Source organism: Galeopterus variegatus, unplaced genomic scaffold, assembly GCF_000696425.1.
Source record: "Galeopterus variegatus unplaced genomic scaffold, G_variegatus-3.0.2 Scaffold716, whole genome shotgun sequence".
NCBI lineage: Eukaryota > Metazoa > Chordata > Mammalia > Dermoptera > Cynocephalidae > Galeopterus > Galeopterus variegatus.
Window position 1 is genome coordinate 260310 of NW_007726827.1, and position 17307 is coordinate 277616.

General features: G+C 42.8%; 1 protein-coding gene across 3 annotated transcripts in view; it reads right to left on the reverse strand.

Annotated features, from left to right (window-relative positions):
- Positions 1–6741: 6741 nt before the first annotated feature.
- The window catches only part of LRCH1 (leucine-rich repeats and calponin homology (CH) domain containing 1), a 208366-nt gene continuing 197800 nt past the window's right edge, over positions 6742–17307 (reverse strand). For all 3 annotated transcript variants that reach the window (XM_008571768.1, XM_008571765.1, XM_008571767.1), the window contains one exon: positions 6742–9255. In XM_008571768.1, coding sequence (XP_008569990.1) covers positions 9145–9255 — 111 coding nt within the window. In that variant the 3' untranslated portion in view covers positions 6742–9144. The remainder of the gene's footprint in view (positions 9256–17307) is intronic.

The window sequence follows — 17307 nt, forward strand, 5'->3', positions numbered from 1 at the left end:
ATATTAATTTTAAGCATCAATGTTTAATAAATGTTGAAAACCAGAAAGAAAAAAACGGTAACAAAAAAAAAAAGGTGCATGAAGATGTGTTTGTGGTCTGGCTTTGAGCCCAGAAACACATCTTCATGGGTCTTATTTTGTTCATACTCCTGAAAATTCTTCTTATTCATAAGTACATTTTTCGAATAGAACGATCATAGCTTCTGAAAAAGTGAGACTTTCAGAAGAACACCCGGTAGGGGTTTGCGTCTACAAGGTACTTTGGGCAGGCCATTTCATCGTTCTAATCTGAAACTGAAGTAGACAAGGACCCCTGTAAGGTCCAACTCACAGGGCTGTGAAACATAGCAAAATGCCCATATGACATCACTATCACTGTCATCCATCCAGGTGTTAGAGACTAGGTACGTTAGTGCCATTGTGATCTGGGAGGTGCTCAGTTTCCCTGGGTTCAACTTTCAGGACACGCCTCTGGGTTTCCAGCCTCTCCCTGAGGTCTCAGTCCCCTCCACTGAGCCCTCCCCTGGAGGAAAGTGCTCCTGCCAGGTGAACCTAATTTTGGCATCAGCAGGAGAAAAATGAGACCACAAGGGGCTTGGCTTATGCACATCCACCGGCTGGGCATGCTCAATAAAGAGCACAGAATATTTTTGAATATGCCTGGAGCATGTGATAGGATCTGACCAATGAACATGCTCCAGGAAGGGACCAACTGAGCATGTGCAAGACTAAATGTTGCATAGCTGGGAGGCACCCCCTTGATTGAATTTTCATTAGAGAAACTATAAAAGCTGAATCCCAGCTAAAGGCAGGGTTGTTGCTCACTCTCCTGGAGGGAACCCGCACTTGCTGGCCGAGGTGTGTACATTTTACTTTGTATCTAACTTTCAGCAAGCGGCTGCTCGTTCTCTTGAGCAGGCCTGCACTTTGTACTGAAGTTTGTTTTTCTTCCTTTGCATTAGACTTGAGGTCTGTACTGAACTTACTTTTCTGTTAAACTTGGTGTGGGCCCTGCTCAGTCTCTTGAGCTATGCCGCACTCTCTGTAGAACCTGTATTTATCTCTTATATTAAACTTGTCCTCACTTTCTACTGTGACTCTGCCCTAGAATTCTTAACTGTGGCGGAGTCAAGAACCTGGTAAGAGGACAGGGTGGGTTGAGGCCGACTATGGGGGTCCCCGGACCCTACCTCCGACATCAACTGGACTCCAAAGTGAGGTATGTCTTCCTTCAGAGTGCACAGGACCATCCAACAGAGGATACGAAACCTTCTATGTTTATTTTTATTTCATCCCCAAATGTTAAAATTTATATTTTTGTGAGTGTATTGTAATATATATAATATATTGGTATGATAATATATGCAATTGTAAATAAAAACTCATATATTGTGTGTGCATGTGGCAAATGAGATAGCCCTCTCCCGGCAATCCCTCTACCCCTTTTTTTAAGCACAGCTTTTTGAGTAAGAGGAAGAAACACTGTGAGAGGGAACACACAGAATGTCTGTTGTGCCATTAACTTGTACTCTGCCTGTACCGAGGCTGATTGGATGTAGAAATGAAATATTTTCCTCCAGGAGAACGTAGTTTGTAAACATCTCATTCTTTAGTAGCCCTGCCCAGCCCAGAAGAAAATATCCTTTTGGTCTTCAGAAATAAAACAAAAGGAATCTATTCCCTTGTTGTATTTGCCCTAAGTCCAGGATTTCAGTCCAATAACATTGAATTCCTAATTTCATTTGTGTCTTTTTGGCACCAGGTGTTGTCAGCCTCTGTCTCTGGTGACACTCAATGGGCTTCTCTTTCTGATGATAGTATATAAAGAATAGAATTCTAGCACTTCTTTCTTTGGATGATAATGGTATACTCAACCAAATAAATGAGCAGTTTCATCTCATTGGGTTTATTAGACAAATTTAAGGATCACTGAACATTAAGCATGGATGTGGGAACTGGGTAAGGCAAGAGATATTTTTTCTTAATTTATCCAAGATATTATTCTGGGCATTCTGCAGTGGGTGAATGTGCGTGTATTTAACCCTGCATTTAAAGTTGTACTATTGAGCACAGGATGTTCAGGTGGTAGATTGAAGACAGATTGACTTTTTTTGTCATTGCTGGTTAAATAAGATTATTATTCTTCTAGAAGAAACCCTTTGGGTCTGTTCTGAAACCATTTCAGTAAACACACTGCCCTCCAGTGTTTCGATTAGGCAAAAGACGCACAATAGACCATGCACTCTTGAAAAGAAAGTTTTCCAGAATGAAGAGCAAATAACTCATTTCTTGGTGATATTCAAATAAGGCCTGGCAGACTATAGAATATTCCTGCTTTAAACACTGAAAAATCCAGCCCATATCTTGCTGCGTAGTGCAGAGAGGCTATCCCAGAGTTTGTAATGATCCTTTGGTTGTGAGTTTGAATTCTAAGAGAACGTTGCTAATACTCCAGCTTTATTCAGTCGTCTGACCTGGCTCATGATGCAAAGTCCAGGCTAAGGCATGTGTCAATTTGATTTCTCCCCCAGCCTTTCAGCAGTGGTCATATTCACCCAGCCCTCGAGAAATGATCTCCAGCACAATTCAAAGCAGCCTTAGATAGCAGCTCCGTCCTGCAGGGCCCACATCTAGAAAAACCTGTGTTTTTCTTCCTCACCCCAGGAGGAAGCCTGGCTCATTCCCTCATCTCTCTGCCCTGCCACCCCACAGAGGGGCCAATAACTCAGGTGAACCCAGGTTTGTCAGGAAAGTGTCAGGTACCAGGTACCTGTGTCACAAATTCCTGGGAGCACACACCAGACTTTCCAAACAGTCTTCTCTGTGCCCGTTTAACTAGGCACGAGGGAAAGATAAAATACCATCCCCATTCCCAGGGAATAGAGCATGGAGAAATGCACTGCACTCCAACTTCTTTCTCAACTCCTCCTGTTCTCTTCACAGACGTGTTGGACAGAACTGGGGTTTGCATCCCCTTGGCAGATGGTCTAGCACCTGGTTTTGGAGGGTGGTGGTACAGAGTGCCCATTACCTTGGACGTTTTACCTTGTGTCAGAACTGGTGTAGAAAGACCCTGCTATAACATCCTGTTACACACATAAGTAAAAGAGGGATGACAAAAGTAGGACCTACCTCATAGGGTCACTGAGAGGACCAAATAAAATAACGCTTTTGCTATTTACTCTTCCTCTTTTTTATTATTATTAGATATTTGGTCAGTGACTTTTGGGCGGTAGAGCAACAGGTGATAGCACAATAGTAAAGAGTGTGGGTTCCAAGACAGGCTGCAGGAGTTCTGAATCCCAGCTGCACCACTTAGTATTCCTGGGACCTTGAACAAGTTGCCTCCCGTGTGAGATGGGGACGGCTGCAGACGCTGCCTCATGAGGCTGTTGTGAGACTCCCAGGCGTTGCTACACTTCCACCTCCTGAACCGTGCCGGGTTGGTAGTAACCACTTCTATTAGTCAGGATTCTCCAGAGAAACAGAACCAACAGGAAAGACAGATAGATAGATGAGAGGGGATTTTTATAGGGATTGGCTCACGCAGTCATGGAGGCTGAGGAGTGCCACGATATGCTGTCTACAAGTTGGAGAACCAGAGAAGCTAATCGTGTGGTTTTGTCCAAGTCTAAAGGCCTGAGAAGCTGGGGAGCCACTGATGCTAGTCCTGGAGTCTGAAGTCTGGAGAATATGGAGTTTTGGAGGGCAGGAGAAGATGGCGTCACAACTCCAGGAGAGACAGAATTTGCCTTTCCTCTGCCTTTTTGTTCTGTTGGGGCCCTCAGCCAGTTGGGTGGTGCCCACCCACATTGGTGAGGGCAAATCTTTCTTATTTAGTTCACTAATTCAAATGCCAGTGTCTCCAGATGTACCCAGAAATAGTGCTTTACTGGCTATCTGGGTATCCCTTAATCCAGTCAAGTTGACACCTAAAATTAACGATCATATCATTCAATAAGCTGTAGTTACTGTATTTAGTTTTTTTCATCACTTATATCCATGATTACCCTTAAGATTTCTATAAGAAAAATGAGTTATTATGGGTCTTTTTATGCCCTTTTTATGCCCATTGAAATTATTTTCCAATATGAGCTCAATAAAAGAGGTTTATTGGGAAATAAACAATCAAATATAGAGGAAAAGATTCTTTTTTAAGGAGTACCAAGGAGGAAGAAATAATCTGGAGGGGATGGGGAAAGTCTCTCGGGAAAGGAGATATTGGCTGTAAGTCTTGAAGGCTGAGTAGCACTTCACAAAGTCAAAAAGAGCTGAAAGGACATTCCGAGTAATGGGTAGCACAGGGAACAGAGACATCAGAGAACCTGGCAAGGGGTGGGACACAGAGGAGGCTGAAGCGGCCGCACAGGAGGGTGTTATCAGTACGTTGTTAACAGTTTGGAAAGGGCACGTATGGCCCTGAAATCTGTTGCATAAGTAATAGTGAGGTACTGAACGTGTTTCCAGTAGGGAAGACACATAATAAGGCTTGCACTTTATGTTATTGCAGTAGCGAGGAGGAGAGGAGAAAGAGGAAGGAGACAGAGTGGCCAGATGGACCATCGACTCCTCCCTGAGACAGCAGATGAGGACTGGTATTGAGGAGGTGGGAAGAAGAGCTGCCGGGCCTGAGATGTCTCTGGGTGAGTATCTGCATGGCTTAGTGACCAACTGAAAGGGACTGGGACACATCGGTGATGATCCTACAGTATCTAGTTTGGGAGCCTGGGGAGAGCACTGCTGCTGGTGAGCACCACCGGAGATCTTCCACACAGATGCAAGAGTGCCAAGGGGTTGGGCACAGAAAAAAAGAAACACTGTCTCTCCAAACATCTTTATTATTGTCTGGACTTTTTCTTTTTCTTTCCTTCCTTTTTTTTTTTTTAACTCTAAAATCTTCAATTGTGTCGGCTGTGCTGGGAATCTCTTCTGTATAGCGAGGGCACAAGCCATAGCTGAGCTTGAATCTGACTTGCAGTCTTTCTTACTTGCTGTGACCTTGAATGAGTTACCTGAAAACTCTGAGACTCAGCTTCTCCTTATTAGCTTGCATTCTTAATTAGGAGTGATGGAAGCCCAACTGAAATTACTGGAATTACTCATGGAAGATTTGACTACCCAAGCTTCAGAAATACGGATTCCTTTCCTACTGGACTCAGGAAAGGCATCTTTTCAGTACCTACTACATAAAAAGCACTGTTCTAGGTACTGGAGAATCAGCAGCAAACAAAACAGACAAGCAACCTTGTTCTAATGGAGCATATTGTCCAGATATAACACCTGACCCACAGTAGACACAAAAAATACTGGCCACGAAGGTGGCTCAGTAGCGTGTGGGTGAACATGAGGAGTTAAGGAAAATGGTTTGGAGAGGAGCCCTGCTTTACATGTCCCCACAGTCAAGCAGTACCAGTTCCTAAGATAATTCCCTCTGTTCGTACCATCCTCTGGGACCCAGACTCACCTGGAACGGATCTCCGCTCGCTGACTTCCTGTGGAAGGTGGATGGTGAGGGGTCTTTGCTGCCCATCTCTCTCAGATTCGCCCAGGAAGAACTGGGAGGCTCCCGGGTGCAGCTATTGGCTGGGGCTTGGTTTCTGGGGCAGTCCCCAGCTGTGGCCAATACCACGTGGCTCAACAGCTTGGATGGCCCTCTTGCAAGCTTGCCCCTGCCAGGCTCCCCAGTTGCTCCAGCCACCTTACGATGGGAAGTGTCTATGAAGCATGGACTTCTGTATTGTGCAGAGGGATGACTAAGATTTTGGGCTTTGGCGCAATAGCAGCATCTCAATTACTGGCTGTATATAGAATTCCGATTGCAGGCCCTAAATAGTGAGGCCCTGACACGGGTCCCTGCAGTCCCTGCTCAGGCTAGTGGTTTAGGGTGAGGCTGGAGAACCAGATCCTATGGTTTTTACCACACGGGCCAAGGAAATTTAAGGCACCTTGGAGAAGCCTCTGAAGCCACGCCCAAGGGACAGGTTTGGATCCTGAATCTCCTTCCCCATCCCATCATTGCAAGTTTACTCTTGCTGTGTCTTCTGTGGTTCCAGGTAAGATTTAAGTTGGGGTGGATGGGAATAATTATGTGTGTGTGTGTGTGTGTGTGTAACATTTTCCTGATATGTACTGATATATATTCATTCTCCAGAATATATTCTCCATATTTTGTACACACATATATACATACTCATTATATATACATATTATTTATGTGCACATATAAGGGTACTTCAAAAAGTTTGTGAAAAAAAAAAAGTTAATACAAATCTTTCCATGAACTTTTTTTTTTTTCCTTTTTGTCTTTTTTCGTGTCCGGCAGCGGACCGCAACCCTCAGTGTTGCGCCCGTACCGGACCGGGACCGGCAACGGGATCGCAACCCTCGGTGCTGCACCCGCCCCTCGCTCAGCCAGTGAGCGGGAACCGGTCTGTATGTGGGATCCGAACCCTCGGCAGGAGCGCCGCCGCACTCCCAAGCGGCGCACTGTAGCAGTGCGCCACTGGGCCGGCCCTCCATGAACTTTTTGAAGTACCCTTTTGTGTGTGTGTGTGGCGCACTGTAGCAGTGCGCCACCGGGCCGGCCCTCCATGAACTTTTTGAAGTACCCTTTTGTGTGTGTGTGTTTGTGTGTATTCACATTAGATAATTGCTACAATCTGTTTCGGCAATAACACCCTATGATTTTTGTGTGACCAGAGACAACCTTTGCATTGGACAGGTAAGTCAATCAGAAGATGGTTTGTACAAATTCAAAGTTTTAATGGCTGTTAAATAATGAAAGGAAGGATATTTGCACTATACACATTCTGCCCACTATGGTAATGTCGGCTGGCCATGCACATTTTATTGCACTTATAAACAGTGTACAAGGATCTCGAAGACATCTTAGCCATACAAAGACTGCATGTAAAGAAAAGAAAGCCATTTACAAAATACTGAAGCCATTTATATTATACAGCCAACTTCAAGAAAATACTAAAAATTAATATCAAAAGAAATATTTTAATTTTGAAAAAAAATCTCTCAAAACAATGATTACAGAGCTTCATGTTTCCATATATACATGTAAAAAAAATATTTCAGGACCCTGCATTCTGAATGCCCACGAAGGTGCAGCAGTCTAAATTCCTATGTATATATTCAACCTTTGAATGTTACTTAAATTGAATACACTCTTTGTCCAAAATGTCTTTCTTCTTTACATCATTCTGCTATTTGACAAAACAGATATTTGTGCAGTATAGGAAAATATTAAGATATATTTTAAGTTAGGATAAAGTGCACAGTACATTTGATAGGAAATAATTGCTAGCTGCCAATCCGAATTTCCATTTTCAGAAACCCCTCCATCCTCCCTAGAGGGAGGGCAGCCTGTGCGTAGGTTGGTGTTAGTCAGTGTTGAATGTACGCTGTCCTTCTCCTGGTGTCTTTTCTTTTGTATTGACCTTTACAGTGTCTTACGAATTGTGGCTGCTGCTACTCTAAAAACTTCTAATGGCTTTTCACAGAGGTGTGAGTGCAGACAGCAGGCACAAGACTTAGAAGATTAATGGCTGGGATATCTGTAACTGCAGCGTGAGTGTAGATGCATGGAACGGTCTAAACTAGCTTGTTGTGCCTGGTGAAGCTTTCTGTGCATCTCTCATACCAAGCCGGTTGCTTTCCTTTGCTGGTTCTTCTCTATCCTGTTCTGTTTGCGCTTGCCCGCCCCTGGGCCACTCAGCCTCACAAACTCCACTTACTAAACCCCCTCCTCAGCCCGCCTGGGGGCTGCAGGTAGCTTCATACCTCACTTCTGAGGTTTCACACCAGAGACCGTGAATCTTGCAGTATTTTACGGACGACTTTGAAAACCACCCACTAAACCACAATAAAATGAGCACGTCTACATCTCAGAATCATTTCCTCTTTTAAAACTGGCAGTTGTGAGAAATATTGGTTTCCTGATCCAGGTCCTACGTGCCTGGAGTAATCTTTGATCACTCAGTTGAAGCTTCCCTTAAAAAACTTTTTGGTTAAACAATAAACTTTTTATCATCTCCACTTACCTATGCCATTTCCTCTCTGTCTACCTTTGGTGCCAGACTCTCTTCAATGTAACCCAAGTTACAGTGCAAAATCATACTTCAAGACACACATGATGCTAATACTCATTACTTCTCTGTGTTAAAATGTGAATGTTTTGTGCATAGCAAAAGAAGTATGAGTCCAAAAAAATAATTGTTCACATTTTATCTTCAAGTTTAATATGTCTTTTTTTTTTCCATCACAGCTATTTACAAATAACTTTGGGGTGCTCTCTTGATTTCAGTCAGTTCATTATATTGGGGGACAATAGGGCTGCTGGAATGTAGGAAACTGCATGGAATGCAGAAATATAAATAAGACCAATGTTCCACAAACCAAAGTGTAAAAAAACGCCTCCCCAGGAAACAGTTCTTTGTCACAGAAGCACCTGTTTTTTGCTTAATTTTTTTTTTCTGAATCATAGACTGTACATCAGAAAACATGATTACTGAGACCCAGAACTACTGCACACCAAAGAGGATAGAAAATAACTCAATATTTATAATATTAAAATAAAGTGTTTAACCACAAAAAAGCAGTAATAAAATAGTTTCCTAATTTACAATTTGCATCCAAAGGATGAATAACAACTCACTAATAAATAATATTTATATAAATATTTTGTATGTCGAAAATACTTTTTTAAAAGGCAATGGTCTCAAGAAACTTCCTGAAAAATTTGGTGGTGAAAAACCTGATTGTGCCCCCCTCCCCCCACTAAATATCTAATGAGTTTGGCTTTCATAGAACAAATGCGTCTTGTGCTTGGCGTTCTGGTAATGGCAGTCGGTGAGTGTGGAAGGGAGGAGGGTGGCACAGGCGTGGACGTGCTGCTCAGTTCTTCACCAGCTCCCTCAGTGGTCTCAGGATAAATACCTGTCCGGTCTTCACGTCGGAGGTCAGCTCTGCAAGGTAGAAAATCCTCCCTTAGACTGGAAAACCTCCTCAATGCAACTAGAGTCGGGGAAGTGACAGGCAGTGAGTGGGAGAGAGGGTGGAATAGGTGCTGGGAGCAAAGTCCAGGATCCCTGATGGGGGAAGAGTCTGCGTGGACCCAAAGGAATGGGGTTGCTTTCATGTGAATAGAGCCTTCGTGATGGTGACGTCTAGTAATGCTTGAACGGTAATGCCCACTTTGACCAGGCCTTTCTCTTCAAGGATGTGATGGGGTAGACATAGTTTTTCCTAAAAGGAAGAAGAGCAAAACATCAAGTTATAGGTGATCGGACTCTAATCATAAAATCCTGCCACATCACTGCTGGGAATTAAGCTGAGCACTCTCTGCAGTTTGCCTGTCCGACCACCTCACTCCATGCTCTTTCCCTGTTTTCAACCCACTGCAAAGACCTTTTCTGTGTTTGCAGAGAAGATAATGATTTTTTACATGGGCAGGATGTTCCAGAAAGACTCCTAATCACCCTAAAATCTGAAATAGATCTAAACATTAAGAAACTTTCACACTCAATAACTGAGCTACGTAGAGCTGGTCAAAACCACACACCAAGAGTATGATAGCTTACATTATTATAAAGCAAAAGTGCAAATAGCCTCTCACACATTTTAAAGCAGTTCAGACACTCATTTCTACAGACCACGCACTGTTACACTGACTGTAAACCTTGATCTAATTCGTTTTATTTTCTGTGATCTCTGGAAGGGAGGCATGTTGGTAAACTGGAATCCTTTCCTCATGGTTTCTGAACAGCCTTATAAATACGTAATTTCAGCCACAAACCTCAATAACCTCTCTTTTAAGCCTCCTTCATAAAACTGTCAAAGACACAAATGTCCTACTACTGTCTCCTGTTGCATTTTTGCTCTTGGGAAGTGTCCAGCACGTGCTACTTCAGGGGAAATAATCAACGTATGTCACTTCCGGTGTGTAGAACCTTTCATGCTCCATAAAACAGTTTACAAAATACCATGATGAAGTAATTGTACACCTTTGTTGTTTGGCCCTGGTCTGATGTCATACAAGGGGACACTTTCCAGGATATGCGTCCTTGGCTGGGAAAAGACTGCACATCAAATACTCTCTCTCATCTACCTGATGGTGGGGTGGTGTGTTCCCCACAACTCAGTGGTCACTGTTTCTTTTTTCTTTTTTTAATTGACAAATAAAAATTGTATATATTTATAGTGTACAACATGTTTTGATATAAGTATACATTGTGGAATGGCAAAATTAACATAATCCGTTACCTCCTTTTTTTGTGTGTGGTGAGAAAACATAAAATCTCCTCTCAATTTTCAAGTGTACGATACATTGTTATTAAGTGGAGTCCCAATGCTGTACAACAGATCTCTTGAACTTACTTTTTGTCTAACAAATTTTATATCATTGACCAACACCTTCCCATTCGCCCCAGATCCAAGCAGCTACCATTCTACTCTCTGCTTCTGTGAGTTCAACTTTTTTTAGATTCTACGTATAAGTGACATCATGTGGTATTTGTCTTCCTGTGCCTGTCTTATTTCACCTAACATTAATGTCTAGGTTCATCCATGTTGTAGCAAATGACAGGATTTCCTTTTTTTCTTCTTTTGGAGTATTTAGATGTTTATTAAACCAAGCTTTTAAATTATATATCCATCTACAGTCTGTAAACAAATATAGTATACATGTAAGTAAAAAGCTAACAGTGGAAAACTAAAGTTCCTTTTGCACACTGGCACCTCACCATAACACCCTCCTTAGGTCAATGACATGGGGCCAGGTTATAGTTGAGTTAAAAGAAAAACCAGAAGTTTATCTTGACTCTATCTCGTAGGGTGGATTTCAAGACAGATATTCCACATTATAGTAGGGTGAATTACAGAAAGCAAATGTAGTTTTAACATTCACAGATTGGCTGAAATAGTACAAATTAAGCTTCTAATCTAGGTGTCTCTCTACTTATCATAATTAGTAAGAAATGTGAATTAAAACAAATGACAAACCACAGGTGGTTACAAAAATAGGTAACTCATAGAATAATAAACATCTACAGTTAGCAGAGCATAAACTTTTAAAGTTTACCATTTTCCGTAGTGTGCAGAGTATTACAAGTATGTTCAGGAGGTACAGTCAGCAGACTTCAGGGTGGTAGGAGGGCATTTGTAAAGAAAAAGCACTCAAATACAAAACCCAGAGTAGGAAGCTGAATGAATATGAGACTATACAAACACACGATCCTGATTCCTCACACCTCCTTATCCTACTTATAGACACTACAATTAGCTTATAGCCCTTTATGTATCTTAAAAAGTAACTCTGTTACCTATGTATAAACTTTAAAAAAGATTTATCAGGAGACAAGCAAAAATTAATTTAACAGTGACACTAAAACCGTTGAAACTTTCAAGGCTGAATAGTACTGTTTTTTTTTTTTTTTTGAATAGTACTGTTTTTAAGGAGAGTTGAAATCTGCATTAAGCCCCAGGCAGCCCAGCCAGTGTTTAGCATGAAGCCATTCAGAGTGCCCTGCGCAGGACCACTTCCTTCTGGAACTCCTGCTTGAGGAACCAGATCTTCCTGAGGCTTCAGTACAAGACTCTCCATAAATTACCACAGACACACTCACTTTTCCCTTAAAAAAAAAAATATTCCAAGGACACACCAAGACATCTCCAATAACTTGTTCCACTGTCTCTGAATGTCAGCAGGTCCTGCACTCTCTGGCCATAGTACTATCCCTCTCCCCTCCCCCTACCATAACCATGGTAAATTGAGAGACTCTTAGGCTTTGACCCCCAGGCCTTAGGAAATGGCCACGTCATCATAAGACTGTGGATTCTTTAAGCACAATTTTAACCATAATTTCATGTAGCCACTGTGTATCAAATGGAATTATTTTGTCCATGCACATTAGATGGGCCCACAAGTTTATCCTGCTTGTCAATTCAGTAGCCAAATGTCACCCTGAGAAAGGATGGGGCTTCTGTCTGAGCTCTGAGCCGTGAACCCTGAACCAGGCTGGTATAAACTGTGCCTCCTCCTGTGGCACAGTGAAGGGACATCTGCAGCCAGACATCAGTGTCCATCCTTTGCTGGCACCAGCTGCTCCAGGCTTGTGCGGTCACTCAAATCTGGCCTTTCAATGCTAAGGCTAATGTCACAGGGTAGGGGTGCGTCTTCCTCATTCTCACAGCTCCCACAGCACCCAAGTCGACATCTGGCTTGACGGGAAATTATAGATGGCTACTAAGCTAAGCTCCTGGTGCCAGGCATTACTTGGGAAAAATAGGTCTTCACTTCATAAAATATGCTAAAATCAATTTGAAATGAATTAAGGAGTTTAACACGTTTAAGAAAAACAATGAAAAAAAAATTTAATTCTTTCTCTGCTAAATGGATAGGGAAGGACTTTCTAGCTAAAAAAGCAATATTAAAAAATCACAAAAGAAAAGACTGGAACAATTGATGGCCTAAAAATATAAAGCTTCCATGTGTCAAAAAAACCCCAAATTAATGAAAAGATAAACAACAAACTGTAAAAAAGTATTTGTATCAAATCACAAATTACAAAGCATTCTATATGGCACATAAGCTTAACAAATTACTAAGAAAATCTCTAAGAGGTTAACAGAACACTGGGCAAGGAATGTGAATAAAATTTTGTAAATGAGGGATCTGCTCAAAGCAGTGGAGCAAGATGTTTTGCTTCTCAACCTCACTGTTTATGTTTAGTCCCGAATGTACCTGAATTGTAGTACTAATCGTATTTCCACAAAGCCTAATCTCTGTACAAAATGGCTTTTCTCCCAAGTCCTGATAGGATGATGGGAGAGTGGCACGTCTTCTCTAACAGGGACTTCCACATGCCCATTGATGAGTGGTAAGGTCACAGGAGGGAAGGGCTGGGGGCTCCAGAGAGACAAGGATGGGAAGGTATTGAGGCCTCAGCCTCCTACTAACAGGACACTTGGAGGCTTCACAGACTGGGTTAGGTTAAGCACCCTCTTTCCCAGGCCTGTAGTTTTCTTTTTTTTTTTTTGTCTTTTTGTCTTTTTTCGTGCCCGGCAAAGGATCGCAACCCTCAGTGTTGCGCCCGTACCGGGACCGGCAACGGGATCGCAACCCTCGGTGTTGCCCCCGCTCCTCGCTCAGCCAGTGAGCGGCCGGTCTGTATGTGGGATCCGACCCCTCGGCGGGAGCGCCGCCGCGCTTCCCAAGCGGCGCACTGTAGCAGTGCGCCACCAGGCCGGCCCCCAGGCCTGTAGTTTTCTTTTTTTTTTTTTGTCTTTTTGTCTTTTTTCGTGCCCGGCAAAGGATCGCAACCCTCAGTGTCGCGCCCGTACCGGGACCGGCAACGGGATCGCAACCCTCGGTGTTGCCCCCGCTCCTCGCTCAGCCAGTGAGCGGCCGGTCTGTATGTGGGATCCGACCCCTCGGCGGGAGCGCCGCCGCGCTTCCCAAGCGGCGCACTGTAGCAGTGCGCCACCAGGCCGGCCCCCAGGCCTGTAGTTTTCCAGCTAGTATTTCTCACCTTCCTGGTCTCCGCACTCCTAAACCAGGTGCAGATTCCGACTCTCCCTTCCACCTTCACAGCTAGTAATGAGAAATAAACAAAAGACACAGAAAGGTGGCCCTTGCATCCTTCCTGCCATTCTCTTTTCACTCAGTCCTGCAGAAGCCCAGAGGTGCCCTCAGATTACTTTGATGGGGCTGGAGGTACCTAAGACGACCAGCATAAAAAGGCAGAAACCTTATAAAAACCTGGCAGTTCTGGTTATTTTATCATGGGACTGGGATGAAGACTGATGGGAATTACAACCTGAGGGGCTAGTCAGAGCCTTCTAGAAGCGGGGAGGCGTATGCAGAAGTGGCCTGACTGCCGTTCTCCAGCACACCAGTCTTGCTGCTGCCCCTCCCATGGGGAACGATCCCTGAAGGGGCGATGGGGAAGGAACCGCTGTAGAGTTACAGCTAGACAAGGAATAGCGCAGAAGAGAAGGCACTTCTAAGGACCAGGCAAGTGAGGTGGCCCTTCCAGAATACCCCTTGCACATAATGGACGTAAAGCAGAGAGAGCTGTACCTTTATACTGACTTTAACTGAATTTAAATTCAACTGTTTTAGGATGCTATAGGTTTTCTTTGAGAATGTGACAGCACTCTTAGTACATCCATTGGCTTCTTTTGTTGCATTTCTTTTTACAGCACAAAGCAGAAAGTCATAAAGTGGTATCCTGCATAGAAATAATGCTTCTGATCCCTTTAAAGAACCCATGCTTTGTGTTACTTCTCTAATAGTGGAACCTATCAGGTTCACTCACCACCTCCTTCTGAGCCACAGCAAACAGGGCTAGAAAAGGCAGGCGAGCAACAGACTAAATGCTAACTTTGAGAGACTCCTGGCATCAATGCTACAGATTGGCACTGGTTATTTCTGTACGACAATCCTGCAAGGTAGACATTAATATCTCCATCTTACAGATGAGAAAACTGAGACAAAGAGGGATCAAGTAACTTTGCCAACATTAAACAGTTGCTGAGACCTGGACCAGGATTGGAACCACATGTGTCTGATATTTTGAGATCTTATGAGTCTTTCCTTGACATCATGCTGCTTCCCATACCATAAATCCCTTAATCAACACATGAGTGTGTTCGGTCTGCAGTCACGTTATAGGACAAGGTCCTTTGGCCATAGGTGTTCTTTGTTGGCAAGTCCCAGCAATTTCAATGTCAGCTCAGGCCAGAGAACCCTCAAGTCAGTGAAAGGCGCTAGTTCCACCACTTGTGTGGCTTCTCTTTGTAGCAAGGGATAGACATCTTGTCCTGGCATAGAATATCTACTTCCAGGTCAGCCACCAGACTACAGTGAAATCATGTAAAGTCCTGGAACTAAATTGTCTGGCCTTAAAACTATCTGTGCACAATTTTAATGTAAGAGACCTTCAAGTTCCAGCTCTGCCATGGAGGCTCAGTTTCTTGCACTGTGAAATGGAGTCCATGTCAACCTCTTACAGACCAAGGGCATTTCTTATCACTCCTCTCTTCTCTGCTTGGCAGCCATTCCACCTTCTTGTCCCTCCTCTCCCTGGAACACTTCATTCTCCACACACACCTACCCCTCCCTGCTGCCCTGGCTACTCCAACACCTCTCCTAGGTCTCAGAACGTGGGCCCCATGCCCTATCAGGGTCAGGCCCCCTTTCCTTGTGTTTTATAGAAACCTGTACCTGATCCACCATAGCTCCTTATCATCTGAATCATCCTTAATTTGTCTAAGGATCCACTAGATCATGATAATCATGCCCCCAGACTGTTTTTGTAAATAAAGTTTTGTTGGCACACAGCCACACCACTCACATTCACTCTACCAAGGCAGAGTTGAATAGTCCCAACAGAGACTGTAAGGCCCAAAAAGCCTAAAGTATTTACTATTTGAGCCTTTAACAGAAAAAGCCTGCTGACCCCTGGTACAGACTGTAAGCTTTTTGAGGACAGGGTCATGTGTCATGGTCACTTTTTTATCCCTAGGGCCTACCATGGAGCTCTGCACAGAGTGCTCATTCAATATTTGAAGAATGAATGGATGAACACAAGAACAAAGTCGCAGTGAAAAACCAAGGAATTTGACCTCAATAGTCTTAAAGAAGAAAAAGTGCACAATTTAAATACCTTATCGATTGTGACCTGAAGCCTAACTTTGAAAACCAAATCTTCCAAAATAAAATGATATTAAAATATTATTCACCTAATCCAAAACCACATTCAGGCTCCTGACATTTTAATACATCATCTCTGTTTTCCCCATGGGTGAAATACCTTTCGCCCTTATGACTAATCCAGGGATCGATGTGAATTTGACAGAAATAACCCAAGCCACCAAGCACTAAATTTAATTTCTTAAAAATAGCACCGGGATATCAAGTGCTTTTATTTACCTACTCTCACTGATGAAATTCCCACTCAGTTGTCTTACTTTGGGGTTCTGCGGGGACCCTTTTCACCAGCCCCATTTTATAAGTGTCTCTCTCCCCAAGGACAATGAAACACACAGGAATCAGAAACCATACATAGAAGGAACTATTAGAAATTAGTTGTCACAAATTTTAGAATACTAACACTGAGTGGAAAGTTGCCACCAATTGGAGAAACTGGAGAAAGAGAACACAAATGGCTATTTTAAAAAGAAAATGTAAATATTTGTTTCTTTTTATCAGGCATTAGAACAAAGTACTGAAAAAATTGTCTTTCTTGTGAGAAGGAGATTTAGTGTGCACCATAAATCACACAACTAAATCCCTGACTACCTCTCAGACTATTAACAGGTCAGCCAGGCATCCCTGGTCAAGCTGCAACGGGAGGCACCACATTAGCATAGGAGCTTGTACCTTGGAGAAGAACCACAGAGAAGCTAATATTCCAAATAGAAATTAACAGCTTGGCAATGGGCAGAACAGTTCATTCAAAGTTTTGCCTAAAGGGCTAAATTAATTGGGTTTTGTTAGTCACCATATTACTTAGTGAAAAAACATCATCTGATAAATCCCAAGGAGTGCAGCACATGAGGCTATGATAAATTAATGACTTGAAAAATGAAAGTGCATCCTGAGAATGCTTTGGATGCCAGAACTGAAATATGAACACAGCTACAGAACTGTGCCAAGTCAACAATAAAAATTAAATCTCATTTTACATGATTGTTCTACTCGGTTTTTATTCATAGTATTTTCTTTCAGTTGGCGACCCAGTGAGTTTTCTTTCTTTTTCCCCCTTTCCCCCCATAAAAAAGGGAAAAAAGCCCAAACAGTGGTAACCATCCAAGAGAAGACTCTGTGCACGGCAGAGCGGAATGGAAATGCTGAGCGCGCCTGTGGCTGCACACGAATAGACGTATGGGCTGGTAAAAACTTGCGATAAAATAATCACCCAAAATGTGTTTATTAAGCAACTTATGGCTCAGGGTGCTTGTTAGACATTGTACAAAGGGCTTTTATTGTGTTACAGATTGAAGAGTACAAGATAGCACCAAAGGCAATTCAATACATCTGTAGGTTATTTATATACAACTGAGGTTAATGAGATAATTTCCACATACCCTGTATTTCACCAATCCACACAAAATCAGGAGGAAAAAGCTCAGATAACTCAAGATATTTTATCATGTTAAGAATGTTTCCTGTTAGAAAATCTGATTGGATTTAGCAGCAAGGAATCTTCATAAATATATTCTTCTAACTATGTGGGTTTTCCATATTCTCAAGTCCCCTAGATTCATGAAAATGTTCAGAAAAAATAAGATTAT